General features: G+C 50.3%; 1 protein-coding gene and 1 non-coding gene across 3 annotated transcripts in view; both read right to left on the bottom strand.

The window, feature by feature from the left end:
• The window catches only part of TMEM268 (transmembrane protein 268), a 29,580-nt gene that overhangs the window by 9,833 nt on the left and 453 nt on the right, over positions 1-19,294 (bottom strand). For both annotated transcript variants that reach the window (XR_004301153.1, XM_032418892.1), the window contains exons 2-8: positions 15,914-16,101; positions 11,079-11,188; positions 8,813-8,920; positions 7,514-7,663; positions 3,940-4,050; positions 2,636-2,716; positions 1,556-1,741 (exon numbers count right to left, since the gene is read on the bottom strand). Coding sequence is in view for 1 of the 2 variants with exons in the window: in XM_032418892.1 (XP_032274783.1) it covers positions 1,556-1,741; positions 2,636-2,716; positions 3,940-4,050; positions 7,514-7,663; positions 8,813-8,920; positions 11,079-11,188; positions 15,914-16,022 (855 nt within the window). In the remaining variant the exon portion in view is untranslated. The remainder of the gene's footprint in view (positions 1-1,555; positions 1,742-2,635; positions 2,717-3,939; positions 4,051-7,513; positions 7,664-8,812; positions 8,921-11,078; positions 11,189-15,913; positions 16,102-19,294) is intronic.
• Positions 5,927-5,999, bottom strand: TRNAK-CUU. Its single transcript has one exon. It is a non-coding gene; the product is annotated as a tRNA-Lys (tRNA).

Here is a 19,294-nt window from a genome sequence, read left to right as displayed (position 1 = left end):
GCAAGAAGGAAAGAACTATGGCAAGAAAATTGTACTTAGAATTCGCAGGGCTGGCTTCTGCCCCTGGCTTGGCGACCTTCTCCCTTGCTCTCTGACCTTCGGCAGGTTAGCTGACCTCTTGGAAGCTTTTTTCACCCAACCAGGAAGAAGGAAAAACACTCCATACCCAGGAGGGTACGCTGAAGGATTTTATGTATGGTAAGAAATCTGTTACAATCTAAGAGGTGATTATAACTACTTCTCTGTCTTTCAGAGGTGCTGGTTTCCTGTTAAAATATGATAGTCTGGCCCATGCTGAGACTCGGGCACTGATTATATTTTCCCTACCTAAGTTATAGAGGGCAACTACTTTAAAAACATGTGCACACACACTTGATATTCATGACAGGGTATTGTATTACCACTGGTTTGAATGAATTTGAAAAAATAATTTTAAAAACCCATCAGATTTAATAGGCTATGTCATATAAACCCAGGCATGCCACAATAAAGTACATGACCTTATCAATCTTTTCTAGTTCTCTAAAAAAAAAAAAAACCGGTAGTGGGGGCACCTGCGTGACTCAGTCAGGTAAGCGGTTGCCTTCAGCCCAGGTCATGATCTCAGGGTCCTGAGATCGAGCCCCGAATCAGGCTCCTTGCTCGGTGGGGAGTCTGCTTGTCCCTCTCCCTTTGCCCCTCCCTGCTGCTTGTGCCCTCTCTCTCGCTCTCTCAAATAAATTAGATCTTTTTTAAAAAATAAAACAAATTAAATTTAAATTTAAAAAGTCGGTGGGATTCAAGTGAAGAGATTAATCTATTTATCATTTTCTCTTTTGATGAGTCCCATTTGTCGGATTCCCTACTCCTCACCGAGGCAAAAGGGAAAGTCCGGGCTGGTTTGGGCCTTTAATCCCCAAACCTGTTGGCTGAAAAGAAAATGCAGGTGCCTCCCTGCATCACAGAATGCCTGAAGTCACCCCCTGGTGCTTGTCTCCCAGACAGTGAGTCTTGTCCTCACAGAAGATACAAGCTGAAAACCACATTACCAGATATCTGGTCTACCAGCACTTGGCCATACCCAACAGAGAGCTTGAGTGGCAGGACCTGACAGAACTCTGGGGCTGGGGGCACTGGAATTCAACAGAAATGCATATAAGAAAAAGCATATATATCCAACTGCAATTTAAGTAGATGGATGGATAGATGACAGACTGATTGCAAAATAGATTTTAAAAATGACCCAAATATTCATGATCACATTTATGGCTATGTAGGCCACGACCCATCAACATGCAACTAGATATCCCATGGAACTACCAAAAAAGAATATCCCAAGATATTTAAAGATGGGGGAAAAAACCAGAAAGTAGAAAATGATTCCTATAAACTATTTTTTAAAGTGCTAGAGTAAGGAAAAAAAATAATTAAAAACTAGTAGGCTAGAAGATTTGCACAGCGTCTACCAACTCCATGAAGTCATGTTCCCTGGGATTTATAACTTGAGGCTCCACGTGGACTCCACACAAATGTCCTGGGAGGAAAGGTGGCCCTGAACAGCCCAGGTGCCCCTTACCTCTGGCTCAGCCTCAGGAACAAGCTGGCGAAGTTCAGTCTGCATGAGTGGCCTCTCCTCGGGATGAGGGCTGCCGGGCAGGAGAGGAGCTTCCTCCAACAGGTTCTCAGGCCCCTCCTCTGTCTCGGGGCTCACCCCGGTTTCCATGACAACACACAGCTGGCTCAATCTGCTTCGCAGCAAGGACTGCAAAAGAAAGAGAGAGGAGACGTGGATGGTGTCCCAAGTTGGGTGGTATGTCAGAGGCTGAGTCACTCCCGGCGCTGTAGACTCACAAAGGACTGATGGATCCATCTACAGACTCAGATGCTTACCTCAGGAGAATCTGGAACTCAGCCACATTCGAGAGGTCAGATAATTGCCTACAAAATTCCCTACAGTCTCTAAGAGCTTCCAAAACACTTTTCCTTCCACGTTTTCATTTGCTCTTCAAAGCGGCCTGGGTCATGGGTATCTTAATATACACCTTGCAGGTGAGCAAAGCAGAGCTCAAAGGCCTTGCCCAAAGCCATACAGGGATGAATGGGCTGGGATTGGGCTAAACCACAATCCTGACCTCAAGACCCATGACAGCACTTACAGGGCCCAGGGAAAGGCTGATCCCAAGGAAGGAGCCCAGGGCTCGGAGACAGGAGGGTTGTGCTCCAAACCTGGCATCACCAACCGGCCCCGTGGCTGCCTTTGGGGGGCCACTGGACTTCCCAGAGGCTCAGTGTCCTTGTGTATGGGATCAGAGCAAGAGTACCCTGATCACAAATGGAAGGAAGGCATTTCAAAGCAGTGAAAGTTGTCTAAATACCCTACTTCCCTCTGCCAGAATCATATTACTACTATTAATTGTTAATATAATTGTTATGTTATCAGGAAATGTGAAAAAGGCAATTAGTTGAAAAGGACACTAACTGAAATCTTATTCAGAAGTAACAATTCCCTAGGCAGAAACAACCACTGATTCCAGGTAGGCATTCTTCCTTCCAAGTAACGTTTCCTTAGACATTTTTCCAACCTTAAGGAAATGCAATCTGTACAATTTGGCCTTCTGGTTTATTTTTGTTTGTTTTTTCGGTCATGGTATCTTACCTCTTGGCTCATCTTCATCTCTCGAATGTGGTCACACAAAAACTGCACACAGTCCTCCAGGTCGAAGTAGACAAACCAGAGCTGGGGAGAGAAGCCATGACGGCGGATGCTCAAAGCCAGCCCGACATTGAACTCTCCGTCGCTGACACTACCTTCCACCTCCTGCCTCCTCCTTGCCGGAGGTCTGCCCTTCTGGGGATGAGCAAATTTATGCCTGGTCTCTGGTGGGACCGTGCCTCTCTGCTCTCTCCCAGAGTCCTCATACATAGCAGAGAGTCCTTTGTACAGATGGGAGAAAAATGGCTTTGTGTGCACATTTGGAAAATGTCCAACCCTGTTCAAAATGGCCTCAGCTCCATTTGCTCCAAGTCACTGAGCATTCCAAACCATCCTGGACATCATGTATCCATCTGGGGCTACCACCTTCATCCTCAGGGGCTGGGGTGCCCTGCTGTCTGGAGCCCCACAGCAGATGAGTGAAACCCTCCAGTCATTCACCACCACTGCCCAAGGCCAGGCGGGAGGAGATCCAACTTGGGTGCTCTGGGAGAAGGGGAACCGGGTAAATGTTCACCCCACCTTTACCTCCCCTTCCTCCTCAGCCTCAACAGTCCCCAGAAGGTCAGGTGAAACGCAGCCAGGCCGACACCCTCCACGTACACTCATTACATCTGGTTGGGTCCACACCTGCCTCACATCACAACTGAAGTTCTGTGAGAAACTGGTGGCCCACACCTCACGCCTCCAGCGACCGACCACTTCCTCTGGATCCCAGACCTCCCTCCTCCCAGTGACTGACCCATGAGACCCAGGGTAGCAACCCTCTTGCCGACTAGTCTCTCCCATTGTCTCCCTGACCCCCTGTGTGACCTCAGACTTGTCACTTAAGATCTCCCCGGTGCACTTGGAACAAAGAAAATGACCGAGCCAGGTGGACAAAGCCTCAGGGTCTGATGTGCCGCTCCAGGAACCTTGCGTGGGCCCCTGAGTGCCCATCAAAGGGTCTGGCACAGAGGAGGCCCCCTCTGTTTGCTGAATAAATGCTGAATGAGGAGCGTGGCTTAGACGGTCTCCGAGCTCCCTTCCAGCCCTGCCCCGTGCAGCTTCCAGGCTGCGGGTCACCACCCAGAGATGGGTCTCCGGGAAGAAGCGCTGGAGCAGGGAGAAAGGGAAGGGCTGCCCACGCTTGTCTCATTAGCAGACTCCAAGACACCATGCAGACCGGGGGATGCTGGGGCCCCCTCTCCCCATCAACCCAGCCATAATGCAGGCACCCAAGCCGAGGTCACTCCCAGACACAGTACCTGAATCACGCTCTGACAGCCTTCCACCGTGTCCGTGACCCCCAGCAGCACCCGGTGTCTCAGGAGGGCTCCGTTGGCAGCCGCCAGCCTAAGGTCTGTGTTGCTGTTGGCCTGTAAGACAAACACCAGGCTCGTGGCCAGATCGCCACGCTGCCAGGGAGCTCCTGGGCCCTGAGCAACACCCACACACTGTCCCGCCTCCAGACGCCATGGGGCAATCCTGGCCTTTGAGACATATCCATCGCCCCCACCCCTAAAATGGGATTGCGGGGTTTGGAGGACAATAAATTCAACAGTGTCAGACAGCCCTGGGTTGAAGCCCAGCCCTGCCACCTCCTAGCTGTGTGGCCCTGGACAAGTTACGCTCCTTCCCCGAGTCTTGCTCTCTTCAGTTGTAGAATAAGGAGAAAGAGTGTCAGCGTGTCCCCGCCTCCTAGGAACGTGGTGAGCTTGAACGTGACTATGTGTGTGCTCTTAACCAGCGCCCAGAAACAGCCTGGTGTGCTGACGGAGATATCTGCAGGAGGAGGGGGGGGGTGGACAGTTTGAGAGCTGCTTACTGTGTAAATAAAGCACCTACTTTCCAAAGCCCCAAGCACAGTGCCTGGCCCTCGGAAGGAGATTCTGGGAATCCATCTCCCTTCTTTCCTACCCAAACCAACCAGATACCATGGATCTAGTTGACTAAGTAGATGCTAACTAAGCAGGCCAGGGAGGGGAGGAGGGAGGAGGAGGAGGAGGAAGGGTGTCAGGACCCAAAGTGCTGGTTTGGGGTAGAGACCCCATAAGGATTTAGAGACGCAACTAGATGACAACCCCATCAAGGACAATCAAGGTCCCCAGGAGGGCAGGACTCCTGCAGGGAGCTTTTGAGAATGCAAGAAGGCCCTGTGGTTGTCACAGGGATGGGACGGGCAATGTTGGCACTTAGGGACAGGGACCAGGGATGCCTTCCGCTGAAGGCCGTGTCCCCTGAGAGACGATCCCGCACTCGGAAGAGCAGTCTCCTGCCCTACCCAGACTCCACGTTCCCCACCGGGCGTGAACACAGGTGAAAAATCTACTCTCGGTTCTGAGCGGCCAACCCAGGTCCATTTGACATGGAAACCTAAAGTGTTTTTTTATTTTTTAAATGGGTCTAAAATATAGTGAATTTTCCAGGGATGCCACAAATATGAAAACCTGGGGTGAGTACATTTTGTTTAGCCTGGAGCCTTAGCAAGGGCTGCACACCCTTTCCGAAACCTGCGCCTCGGGGAGTTCAGACCCAGGCTCTGCCTCTCACCGCCTGATAACCTTGGCCAAATTACCCCCACCTCTCCGTCTCCATCTCATCTCTGAAAAACACCCTCATCCTACGAAATGAGCCAACCCGCGTAGAACACCTAGAAGAACGAACACACAATGCCCGTCAGCTCATGACATCAGTTCGATGGATACTGAGTCAAAAATATCTTTTTCCCCTGTATCTTGTTGGCCACAAACGAATATTTTTAGGAACTTCCCACATGCTTTAGCAACATGCTTTTACTCCATCTGTGATACAAGGCAGGGTCTCGCACGCCTTCACACACCTTCCAATCCTGAGGAGGGCTAATAACGCCCCGAACAAGGGGAAAACTAGGCAGTGCGTGCAAAATGCTCAGGCTCTCAAGGATGCTATGGTCCAAGTAGGACAGGAGGAGGGACAATGGTGGTCAGGAAGGGAGCGCTGCAAGGTTCAAGTGATGAGGGATCCAAGCAGGAAGAAATCCTTGAGCTGAGGCAAGACCCCAGGAGCCTGTGTGACCACAGACTGGTTACTTAACCTCTCTGAGCTGTGGCATCCCCACTGGCAAACAGAGTCAATAATCCTAACAGTTCATACTTATTGAGCATTTACATTACACCAGGTACTATTATAAGTACTTTGCACGTATTAAGTCATTTAATTCTCCCAATAATCTTATGAGGGTGCTACAACTTTTTTTTTTAAATGTAAGCCCTATGCCCAAAGTGGGGCTTGAACTCACAACCATGAGATCAAGAGTCGCACGCTCTACCGACTGAGCCAGTCAGGCGCCCTGTGGGAGCTACGATTACTATCCCATTTTACAGACGAGGAAACTGAGGCCCTGAGGGGTGAAGTAACACCTTACCCCAGCTTGCAGAGCTAGCCAACGGCAGAGGTATTCTGCCTCCTTGTCTGGTTGGTGGCCATAGGCGGCAGGTGCCAAAGGCACATAGTAGGTGCTCATTAAATGGTGGTCATTATTAGGAGTGAAAGAACCTCAGGTTCCCTGAATGAGCAAACACTGATGACAAGAGGGCCACTGCATACCCAGGGCCTCCACGTTGCACCTATGAGTAAAGACACAGGGTCTTCTTCATCTCTGTGCCATGACTACCAGCCGAGCAAGGAAGGCAAAGAAGAGGGCGGACGGCCACCATGGGCATCCCCTGAACTGCGTTCCTTACATCTGCATCCTTGAAGGCCCTGACAGGTGCCAGGTATTTCCCTTGCTCTTGCTAAGGCAGGATACTTTGCTTTTTCCCCTCGCCAAGAGAAGTTTCTCGCTGCAGGGGCAGCCAGTTTATTTTATTTTTTATATGCCAAGCACAAGAGCCATGAAAGCTTCCATGGAGCCCAAGGGCAGCATCATTTCATCAGCCTTGTCACAAAGCCCAACAAAGATCTTTTCAGGATGATTAAGTCATAAAGTTCCTAGCTGTCCCTGTGAGCATAGGAACTAAACGGAATTCATACCCCAAACTCCGACCACATTTCCCAGCATCCCTCTCCTCCCGAGTCAGGCAAGAACGGATCTCCGAGTCCAAGTCTGTGCCAGGAAATTAAGGTGGTAGGTAGAATTAACGTTGCTAATTAGCTGACCTTAAAAAAAAGGGAGTTTGTCCCAGATAATCCTGACAGCTCAAAGTAATCACAAGAGGCCTCAAAAGTGGAAGAAGGAGCCAAAAGACTCAGAGTCAAAGATGTGAGAAGAACTAGACCTGCCATTTTTGGCTTTGAAGACGGACAAAGGAGTCATTAGCCAGAGACTGGAGGGGGGACTCCAGGAGGTGGAAGAGGCAGGAAATACATTCTCCCCTAGAGATTCCAGAAAGGACGCAGCCCTGAAGTACAGAACTCTAAGATAATACATTGCATTGTTTTAAGCCACTATGTTTCTGGTCACCGGGGACGGCAGCCATCTGCAGACCGCCAATGCAGTAGGATATTGACTGAGAACAAGGCCTGGGATCTGAGTGCCCTGGCCTTGAATCCCAGCTCGGCCCTTCTTAGCGTGAAAGGGCTCAGTAAACCCAACATGCCCTCCTCTCCCCGTCCCAGACTCTCTCGAAACACAGCTTGCTTCCAGAAAAACAACCCCCAGGGATTAGACAAAGAAAACAGAGAGGAATTAATCACACATGTGATTTCATTTCTTTTAGTCACTGGGCCCAAGGGCCCACATGAATTTTCATGGTCGGAGAAATTCCCTGAGGCAGGGAAAAGAGAAAGATCGGAATTGGGATTCTCGCACCAGCGCGCCCTTTCTGGAGGGAGCATGGCTGGGGTCTCCGGACAACTCACCTTCCTCTGGTGTCTCTCGAAGATGAGCACAAGGGTCAGGGTCAGGCTCATGGCGGCCAGGGTCACGAGCAGCACACCCACCCAGTGGTTCCCCAGGGCAAACATCTGGCTGGTGGAGTAGATGTTGGCCCAGACCACCACATAGAAAACCTGCGAGAAACCGGAGAAAGAGCACGATCAGGAATACCGGTGCTTGAACGAAGCCACTCCGTTCAAAGGTAGACACGCTTCGGACACATCCGACGCCCTCCTTGGAGACCAAGAGCTCACAGGGCCAGGAAGGGATGATCGGGGTCTGTGAGGAGGAGCCCTTGTTCCTTGTCCACAAGCAACAGTAGAGGAAAGGGGTCAGGAGAGCTCCTCTGAATCCTTGCTTACCCTGACTTGAAATAAAGCAGAAGAAGGGCAGGGGGTCCCGGGAGTGAGAGAAATTTGAGTCAGAAACCCACACTGATCCTTCAACAGCTATGTGTGGCCTTGGACAAGTTATTAACAATGCTCTGAGCCTCAATTTCCTCATCTGTGAAATGGGGATAATACCTGCTTCACAGGTTGTTATAAGGGTTAATCAGACAATGTGTGTAACAGCCTAGCACTTGTGAGAGAATTACCAAATGCCAGTAGCCATTCCTTTGCCTTCCCTAGCAGCAGACATGGGAGTAAAGAGTGCTATTGGGCCATGTGTACGTACAGAGAAGTGGCAGATCAGAGTGGTTAAGAGCACAGATGCTGAAACCAGATTGCCTGGGTTCAAATACTGGCTCTGCTATTTGTACCTATGTACGTATGTGTATGTGTCTGTATGTATATACATATGTGGATATGGATGTTCATATGTATGTGTCTTCATGTGTGTGTGTATATATATATGTATATATATATGCACATACACATAGATGTTTATACACACTCATGTAGGTATGATCAGACCTGAAATGGACCTATCTGTTGAACAGATGGGGGAACCAAGTCCCAGGAAGAAGACAAGTCTTAACCAAAGCCAGACATTGAGTCCAAAGTCACAATGATGGGTCCTCAGATTTCCAAACCCAAGCTCTGTCCTTAGTAAGTAAATTCGGCCTCTCATCCTTTACATGGGGATCTGGTTACGACTCTCTCCCATTGATTTCCTCACACCACATCCAGGTCCGTGTGTACTGCTCAATCCCAGGCAGCTGGACCACCAGCCCCAAACCCCTTACCCACACTGACAGGCTCGGGAACACAACACCAAATTCAGCCGCGCCACACGGGGCCGCAGCAGGGTTAGGGTTAGCGCGGCCCCCCCTCCCTCCTTACCACAGCAAAGGCCAGCCGCATGGGCCTGGAGTTGTAGATGATGTATCTTCTCACTTGGGGCTCCAAGAGGGCGCTTTCAGCCAAGCTCCTGTACTGGTCGGCAGGGACCTGCTTGGCCGTGCAAGGGAAAGAGACCAATCAGCCATGGGGAACCACTCCCACCTCCTTCCTGCACGCAAGCAAGTCATTTCCAGTTCATGTGACTATCAGGTGGAAGGGGGATCAGGCACCATCCAGGCTGCCCCGGAAGGCAGAATGAAGAGCTCAGAGCACTCAGACTGGGGATCACAGGATGCAGCCCTCAGCTCAGGGAAGGCTGGGCACCATGGGGGAGGTGGGACAACTCGAGATCCAGGAGGACAGCCCTGGGGGGGATCCTACAGCCCCAGGCTCAGGGCCTCACGGCAGACCCATGATAGCCTAACGGTTAAGGCTCAGGCCCTAGAGTCAGGAGCCTGGGTCCGAACCTTGGCCCTTCTATTCATGGGCCATGTGATCTGGAGCAAGGAACCCCACTTCTCTGAGCCTTAGGCTCCTCCTCTGCAAAACGAGGACCATAAGTATACCTCCCTTGTAGGGGTGGCTTGCATATTAATTACTGTACCACATACACAATTCTAACACGTATATTATAAAATAAGTGTACGTATAACATGTACATACATATGGACATTTGGGGGGGACCTTTGTTCCGCCTACTCCAGTGGTTATGTGTTACTTTGACAGATGTGTGTATACAGCTCAAGGTACTGAAAACTGGCACCTTCCTGCCCCCCCAGCCCCAGAAAAAATGGCATAGCACATAAAAGCCCTACAAGAGTGGACTGCTTAGGAAAATAGAATTTAGGGGCGCCTGGGTGGCTCAGTCCATTAAGTGTCTGCCTTTGGGGCTCAGGTCATGATCCCGGAGTCCTGGGATCGAGCCCCACATCAGGCTCCCTCCCAGCAGCGGGGAGTCTGCTTCTCCCTCTCCCTCTGTCTCCTGCTCTGCCTACTCGTGCTCTATCAAATAAATAAATAAAATCTTTAAAAAAAAAAAAATAGAATTTAACCATTAAAGAGGATATTTAGGAATATGGTAGAATATTATGTAAATTGTTCCCTGGTTAGGGAAACCCCATCTGCAGACAATAGTTTAAGAAAAATGTTCTTTTGGACAAAGGCTGAAGATAAACTGGATGATAAACCAGCCACTGTTGCTGGTGTGGGCTTAGTACAGTCAATTTGCGAAGTTTCCCTTTGAATGATAAGATGTTGATTGAAACAGGAACGCAATTCCGTTCGAAAGAAGTAAACTCTAAAATCAGGGTAAAATTAGCTCTGTGTCTTTCCCCTCCATAACTGGTCCTCCCTAGGTGGTGCAGGGGAGGGCCTGGTGACGCTGGGGGCTTCGGGAACAGAGACCACCACACCTATGGCTACTTTGTAACAAGAGCGACACCTACAATGTATAGAACATGTACTAAGTGCCAGACAGAGTGCAACTATTTCTCAAGCACTATTTCATTTCCTCTCACAAAAACCCCAGGTAATAGGTATGAATATTGCCCTCATTTTATAAAGTATGGAACCGCCGCTCAGAGAGGTTAAGTCACCTGCAGAAAGTCACGCAGGCAGGAAGCAGCAGAGCTGGATCTGCATCCAGACCTACGGGTCTGAGAAGCCTGTCTCAAATCACTATGCTTGAAAGCACTGCATTACCATCTAATGAATCCAGGCACCTTGAATATACAGTTCCCTCTTCTGAAATGCCCTTCCTCCTGTCTACCCAGCAAACTCCTACTTTTCTTTCAAGACCCCAGACCAAGTATCTGCCCCTCCGTGACGCTTTCCTAACCACTGCTCCCCCAGGAGAGTTCATCATTTTCTCCTGTGAATGGCTTCAGCACCTTATACGGTCCGCTACCGCGGTGTTGAGATCCTGCTGTCCTGCCGTACCCGGCATGAGTCCATCTCCTGCACTGAGCTCTATGAGCAGTACGAGCCCAGGCGCTGGGTCCCGGTCACCGCCGTGGTACCTAGCACCCAGCTCAGCACCTGGCAAAGGATGGGCACCCCAAAACACCTATCTGTTAAGTGAAGTAACTGGGAGGAGGGGACACTTCCCATACATCCTCCTTACCTGCCCCACCCCATGGAGCACAGAGTCCGTGTTGAACGAATATTTTGTGAACAACTGGATGAAAGGATAGATGGATGGGCAGACAGGCGGGTGCATGGAAGGAAGGAAAAAATGGCAGAGGGTCTCAATAAAATGAGCACTCACCTGAATGCCCCATGTCTGCAGTTGCTCCTCCACGGCGCCCAGATCAAAGGAGATGGGTGCACAGGTATTGTCGATCCGGAGAACCGTGAGCACCTGGCCATTGCGGAGCTCTGAAAGCAGACCGGAAGCTTCAGCTGGCTGGGTGAGAATTACCGTGGACAAGCCCAGAGCCTGCTGGCATCACCTCCTCTGGCCGTGAGACCCTTACTCGTGGCAAGGAGGGACTTCGAATCCCTATGCGAGAAGCACTGAACTTGACAAGAAACCCCTGCAGAGGCAGAACTGGGACCAGAACGTGGAGGCGATCCGGACACAAGGCAAGACCAGAGAAGGAAGAACTTGCCAAGAATGAGAGCCAACAAAGAACTGGAGGAAGCGAGCTCCCCATCACAAAAGAGACTTAAACAGAGACTGAACAACAACTACATGGAAAAGGTGATGTATCAGACATTTGTATGATTACCACAAAGGAAGCTCACCTACATATTACACTCACAGTGGGCTCAGTCTGACTGGGGTAGGCAGAACAATGAACCCCCAAAGATGTCCTCGCTGTACTCCCCAGAGCCTGCGAATAGGTTACCTTACACAGCAAGGAGAACTAAGGGTATAAATGGAATTAAGGTTGCCAATCAGCTGGCCTGAAATAGGGAGATTCTCCTGGATTGTCTGGGTGGGCCCGATGTAATCACAAGGGTCTTTAAAAATGTCGGGAGCGACGTGATGGGGAGAAGAGAAGCACGGAGCTGGAACGTGGCTGCCTTTGGAAATGGAGGAAGGTTCACAAGCCGAGGAGCGTGTGCGGCCTCTGGAAGCTGGAAAAGGAAACAGACTCTCCCCAGGCTCCTGCAGGAAAGCAGCCTGGCTGACATGCTGACACGGGGCTATAGCTCAGTCCACACTTCGAACCTCCAGAACTAGAAGAAGATGGATTTGTGTTTTGCAAGCCCCTCTGTGGGTGGCAATTTGTTACAGCAGCTACAGAAAACTAATACGCTGATTCTTTTTTTCCTAAAGATTTTATTTATTTGTCAGAGAGAGAGAGAGAGCACAAGCAGGGGGAGCGGCGGGCAGAGGGAGAAGCAGGCTCCCCGCTGAGCAGGGCGTCCGATGCGGGACTAGATCCCAGGACCCTGGGATCATGACCTGAGCCGAAGACAGACACTTAACCAACTGAGCCACCCAGGCACCCCCTAATACACGGATTTACTGGTAACCCCGTCCCCAGGGTATCTGCAACTCGCTCAACATTTCAAAAGCACCAACTGAATTAAGTCGAACCTCAACAAACACTCCGCATCAACCCAGCCTGGTCACAACAGCTATCAAAACTCTCCCCACAGGACCACAAGGAGGCCACGGGTGGCAAGGAGGCCAGACCAGTGAGGCCAGCTGGGGTGAAAGCTCTGGACTGAAAGCCCCTCAGGCCCAGGGAGGACCAGCCATGGAATGAAACCACATCTACCTTCTGATCTGAGTAGAGAGACTCTGGACAGAAGGATCGAGATCTCCTTCCACCAAAGCATGAGGCCCCATGAGCCACAGGTCAGGTCAGCAGGCACGGGGCTGGGGGATGCCGGTGTTCGGCCATGCAAGGCTGGGGAATGGTATGCTGGCACATCTTCTGTGGGCACGGCTCAGAAGAAAAAGCAGCACGGAAGAGATCAAACCATCAGTATGTTATCTGCTGGCCCAAACCTGTACCCTCAGAGGCTAGCTCTGGGCAATACCTGAGTCTTTAAAGCAAAATGCCTAGTCCTACCTGCCTGGGAATTCCTGGCCCACCCACTCTCTCTACGCCTTCACGCAGCCCCTCTCTGGGCCCTGTCAACTGGGCCAACAGAACATCTCTCAATTCCACGCACCTCTTCGCATGTCCTCCACAAGACTGGGCCAGGCTACTACCTTCACTCTCTGTTGTGACCTTGTGGCGGCCTCCTCATTGGCGTCTCCATACCTACTCCTCCCACCTACAATGCACTCTCCACACAACAGCCAGCACGCAAACCGGAGGACATCGATCCTCTGAGTAAAACTTTCAATAGCTTTTTGGTGCTCTACTGACAAAAACCAACCTCCTTACCACTCTCCCAGCCCTTAGAACCAGCCTCCTGCTAAACTCACCTCAGGCCATTCAGTGCTGTGTCTGGCCACAGCAGCCTCCTTTGTTCTTGGAACATGTGGCGTTCTCTCCCACCCCAGGGCCTTTGCATATGCTGTTCCCTTTCCCTAGAACACTTCCATTGGACTTCACACAGTTAAACCCTACTCATCAAGGGTATCCCAACTCATTAACCACTTCCTCAGGGAGTCTTCCCTGACACTATACCCTTAACAGATCAAATCCTGCTAAACCTACTCAGAACTGTTCTTCTCATCAAGGGTAAGTACATATATTTGCAATTATTTGCTTACATATGTATTTAATTAGTTGATTAAAGCCTATCTTCCGCACCAGACTATGTACTCCCATACTGGTTCTGCTCATCACCAATCCCGAGCTGGGTTCAGTACTTGCATACAGTAGGCACTAAATAAATGTTTGATGTATAAATGAATTGATAGGACAGAACTCTGGTCCCTAACCCCAATAGGGTTCTTTTTTTTATGCCCTGGGGTATCACCTATGAGCTCAAGTGACAGAGCATTCGACCCCCTGCCAAAAAGAACTTTATTTGCTTTCCTCTTTTTTTTTTTTTTTTTAAGGTCTTTGCAAGAGGTGAGGGGTATGGAGGCAAGGTGGCAAGGCAGGGAAAGCACATGCTAGAGAGCTTTAGGATTCGAAGTGTAGCCCAGCCTCTCGCTCACAGAGGAGCCTTGAAGAAGTGACCTGAATCCCTGGCCGGATTCCTCACTTGGAGGGGGATCATATCCGCCACAGAGGACTTTACAGAGAAATAAGAGGATGAAAATAAAGGCTTGGCACAACATAACTGGCCACTATTGTTGCCAATTTAAAAGCAAGCTTGTCAGGACTCAAAAGTTGCAATAAAGCAATCCACGTGCGTGGATTTAGTCGTATTTGTTCTTACCTTCCTACACCTGCTCCAGGAAGGATTTAAGGTCACTTCATAAAGTAAAACAGGAAAAGATAAAATTAGATTTAAAAATAAGCAAATGAGAGAAGCTGGACAAGAAGAAAATAAAAGCAGAAAGAAGACAGAATCAGGTAAAATAAGACTAGCTTCCAGGTGTTGAGCCCTCACCAGGCACGAGGCAGGGAGCTTGGGCTTCAAGGTCCCAATCGCATTTCAGCCTCTGAGAGCCCTCAGAGATGGATACCATTATCATGGAAAAGGGAACAGAGCCTCTGAAAGGCAAACAGGCCTGCCCAAAGCTACCAGGGGAAATGAAAGTAAGAAAGAGAAGCAGCTGGAGCCAAGGCAGTGCCCAAAAGGCAGGCAGGCAGGCCAGGCGGGGCCACAGATTAGCTCTGCATTTCACGGCACAGAACACAAGACCCACGTGGACCGGGGCACCAGGCCTGCAGAACATCAACTGCTCCCCTAGACTGGCTCTTTGCACCCCGAGGAAAATGCTTTGCTCTAGCAACGCCAAGATTTTTTGAGGTGTCTTTGTTTGCCTTTCAAACCAAGTTCCTGGATTCTTGGCAATAATCTCTCTCATCTGTTCCTTAGAGTGGGAACAGCAAGTCTCCACTTAGAGATACTTTTTTTACAACTAGATAAGAAAAAGAGCTTGAAAAGCTACCAAAGAAGCGGGAACGCACACAAGTGTGTATGCGTGTGTGTGTGTGTGTGTGTGTGTGTGTGGCAGGGAGCAATTTCCTACAAAGGAGCAAGAACTGGCTTGCCAAAAACCAGTGGGGCAATGTCTTCAAAGTTCTAAAGGAAAATTATTTCATCCCATTTTATTCTAATGGTGTGTACGTGTGTGCACGCACGCGTGTGTGTGCATGTGCGTGTGTGTGAGTGTGTAAACTGCTTTCCCAATACCAGTAGTAGTAAAAGAAACCCTTTTAGTTTAGTAATAGTCAAGTTTCAAATCATCTAAGTAACCAGCCACAATTCAAAATGCCTACCCCGAGCCGCCCATTCATTCTGTTCACTCAGTAAGTGTCTACTATGGGCCAAGCCTGTGCTAGGTACTGCAGATGCAGGGATGAACAAGGCAACACAGAGCCCCTGTCCTCATGGAGCTGACATTCTAGTGGGGAAGCTGGACATTCAACACTTTATGACACAGGTCATTATTTAATTACAGACTAGGATAAGTGCTGTGGGTAGAAGCAGGAATATATCAGGGAGTCCTGACTTAGGATTCCCCACGGAAGGGATATCTGAACAGAGCTCTGAAGCAGGACTAGAAATTAATCAGAGGAAAGAAGGCAAGGCAAGAGCATAACAAGCAGAAGAAACAGCAGATGCAAAGGCCCTGAGGCAGGACAGCATGCCAGGAACAGAGAACAGGGGCAGCAGGAACCACTAAGGCAGGCCTTGCAAGCTGGTGATGGAAAGATCTTCACATTAAGTCCCGTGGGAAACACTGAAGCAGAAAGTGACATGGTCTGTTCTGCATTTTTAAAAGCTCTCCCTAAATGCCATATAAATGGAAGAGGCAAGGAGGAGAGATCAGCTAGGAAGATAGGGCGGCAGGGGTCCAAGCAGAAGGTGACAGAGACTTGGCCTACAAGATGGGGATAGAAAGAATGGTTAGAAATGACAGACTGGACTGTAAGTGTATCCCAAAATGCCCACCCCTAGCTAAAGGCCCTTCTGTGCCCTCCACGCGCCCCCCTCCTTCCATTGTGCTATGTGAGTCCAGCTCCGCATCCTGGGGAGAGGGGGAGGGGGAAAAAAGAGTCATGACCTTACCTTGCCCCCAGCCCGGAGGACTCCCTCCAGGCAAGGCGCTCCAGCCCGGGGAGGAGGTGGGCAGTGGGCTGGCTGCCCCGCTGGGGCCCATCGGTGGTTCACAGGCCATAGCCGAGCGCCAGCTGGGCTCTACTTCCCCTTCTTGGAGCCGTGATTCATTCTGGAGCAGCCAACGCCGCTTTGCTTGCCTTCAGAAAACAGCACAAGAAAAAACTTCAGGCCTGGGCAGGCTGGGTTCCTTGGCTCCTCCAAGGCCAAAGTCATCCCAAGGCCAGAGAGAGCCACCGAGAGTCCTTCTACTGACGTTGCTCTTTCCAGTCATACTGAGGGGCATTCTCAGGAGTGAAGAAGAAGAAATAAAACCCTCCTCCAGGGGAGAACTGAGAACTTCCCTCTGGTCTTGGGTCTTCTCCAGCTCAGACACATCCAGGCACTCACCGGGAACTCCAGAAGTGAGCAGGCCCTGCTCCCAGGCATCTGGGATTTCTGTTCCCTTACTGACAGCAGCCCAGGAACCCCAGGCAACCAGACGCAGGACCAGTATATCCATCATGGGAAGCCTTGTTTATGCAAAGGATCTCAAATCGCTTCCCAGAAGACATTACAAAATACAAATAAAAAAAAAAAAAAATCAGGATGGGGGGAAATACAGATTACAAAAAATAAGAGTAATAACAACAACCATGAAGAACAAAAATACCCAGATATTCAGGCAATCAGAGTCCCTAGCAGAGGCAGCGGAAGTCTGCGCTGAAGAACATGAGCTATTACTGTAAACAACACTTCTACTACCTACCCGTTACATAAACCTGGGCAAGTGCTTTAGCCTCCAAGAGATTTAGCTCCCTATCCTCAAACAGTGGTGTCTTCCCCACCAGGCTGCTACAAAAGAATCGGTGGCAGGATCTATATAAAGCACAGACAAGGGCATCTGGAACAAAGGAGGCACCCCACAAATACAGCTCTCACTGTTGTTGTTTCGGGGTTTGGCACAGTTGCCATGCCTGAGCCAACAATTTGGTTTTGAGCTTCCAGGCGGCCAAAGCTAAAAGAGAAATACTGCCGGTGAAGCAGTCACAGGCAGTTCCTGTTATCTATAAGGAGGTAAGAAACAGGACAGTGAGGAAAGCAATGCATCTTCCTGGCACCTAGCTCCACAAGGTCTCGGAAATGCTTTTTCCAAAGCCCTGGGAGCTGGGTCAGTGACAACACAGTGGGCAAGATCATGACCCTAAGACACTTTCGTCCATAAAGCAGAAATGTCCTTCATGGGGATTTTCTTGATGCCAAAGCAGAGTCTCCAGCGCCACACTCTCTGGCTGGAGCCTGCACACTCATTCTTTCTGTTATGTGTCCACTTGGGGCCCTGACAAATCACCCATCGCCAAGGAAGACCATGCCTGAGTCCCTGGGATGACACACTGGCCTCGCTACCCGTCTTGGTGAAAAGTCCAGTAGAACTGGGTTTTGCTGCCATGGTTCCTGATGCTGGTTGAAAACAAGCGTCCGGTTGGCCCACGTCTGCTTGGTTCCAAGCCGGCCTGGGGGCTGACCGCCATGGCGCAGGTCCCCTAACAAGCCTGACTCCCATACCCCCACCGCCCTCCATTTCTCTCAGTCTTTTAAAAAGGACCAGCTGCATAATCTGTGGGGCCCGGTGCATAATGAAAATGTGGGGGTCCCTTGTTCAAAAATGACGAAGAAATTCAAGATGGTGACAGCAGAGCATTCCACCAGGTGAGGGGGTGGCTTTCTAAGTGGGGAGCCTGTGCGACGGAGCAGGCTGCAGGCACCTGGAGCCAGCTGTGAGGTAAGCTCCAGAAGATCACTTGGGAGCCCCCTCCACCAACCAAGAATATACAAAAATGAGCTGGTGGCTACCAAGTATCACATACCTGCCCTGTACCCGGCTCTGGGGCCAGAAAGCAACAAAATGTTATGAAAAAGCAAGGACTTGAACGCCAGAGAGCCTGGATTCTGAATCCCTGCTCAGCCCCGTCACATGCTCTGTGGCAAGGTACTTCACTCCCTGAGCCTTGCTGTCCTCATCTGTAAAATGGCTTCAGGGAACCCCACCTAGCACAGATGCCCCAGGGACAATGGAAGGAGACACAGGGTTGACACCCAGGACCCTGCTCACCCAACAGGCCTCTTGCCTCAGTAGGAGAGAAAACGGAGAGGCAAAGACGTAAAGAAACCTGCCCACGGTGGGGTGGCTGGAAGCCAGAGGGCCAAGAGGGGAACCCAGGCCATCTGGCTCCAGAGTCCAAGCCCATAATTCCTAGGCCCTGAGCCTCCGGACCCAGGTCTCTGAGCCTGTTCTTTAATCCACCCTAAAAAAAGAAAAGAAAAGAAAAAAAGGGTGGGTCGGGGGAGGCTACCTCTCCCGGGTGCCTGCACAGCAAACTCCTGCTGGTTTCCGGCATTCCATCTTCCCCTTCCCCTAGCCTGAGGCCTGCCCACAGCAGGCATTCCCAAATGCTGCTGAACATTAACCAGTCAACTGCACCACCCCTTACTTCCTTCCTCGTAGCTTGCACCCCCCTCAAGAGGTATAAAAGCTCAACAACAGCCTGAGGAAGTCGGCCCTGCACTTGACAATCTCAACCATCTCGGAAGCCCTTCCCTGCCTCCTCTGTTCACCTCCAGGGCCCGCGAGGCAAATATAATCCTTGGGCCCATTTCCCAGACAAGAAAACTCACTTTTCCCAGACATCCCAGGGATGTTAGAGCTAGCAGCCTGCAGCCCAGAGAAGCTGCACTGGTGTGTCAGAGAGGCCTGTGGGACCCAGGAGCCCACACCCCCTCCTCCAGGCAGGAGGGACCACCCCCAGGCTGGAGCTGCCCAGATATCCTTCCCCCGCGGAAAGTTTCCATTGGTTGCAAAAATCCCACAACTAGTGTCTTTGGGGAGAAATCCCAGCACCCCAGTTGGCCCAATTAGCCTCCTGCAAAGTCTCAATCGGAATTCATTCATTCATCTGAAATAAGGAGTAATGGTTAAAAAGTACCGGTACAGTCCTGCCATTTCCCACCTGTGTCACCTGGAGCAAGTCACTTAACTCTCTCTGCCTCGGTTTCTTTACATGTAAAGGGTGATAATATGGTAACCGAGGCTAAAAGAGTTCACGCATGTACATCACTCAGAGCAGCACCGGGCAAATAGGAATCGCCCAAGGAATACAGCTGTCACTATTTTTACTCCACAAACATTCCCTAAGAACCTTGAAGTGTCAGGCCCTGTGCTTTCTCAACTCAAACACCAAAAATAAAATCTAAAGTCCTTGGTCAGCCCTCCCTGCCTGGGATCCCATCTGGTGGGAAAGATGAACTCAGAGAAAGAGAAAAAAGAGACAATGACCAAACAAGGCAGTCGGAGGG

Source organism: Phoca vitulina, unplaced genomic scaffold (assembly GCF_004348235.1).
Source record: "Phoca vitulina isolate PV1807 unplaced genomic scaffold, GSC_HSeal_1.0 scaffold21, whole genome shotgun sequence".
In the NCBI taxonomy this organism is placed as follows: Eukaryota; Metazoa; Chordata; class Mammalia; order Carnivora; family Phocidae; genus Phoca; species Phoca vitulina.
The sequence above is the reverse complement of the archived record's forward strand: the minus strand, read 5'-3'. Positions and strand labels throughout refer to the sequence as shown.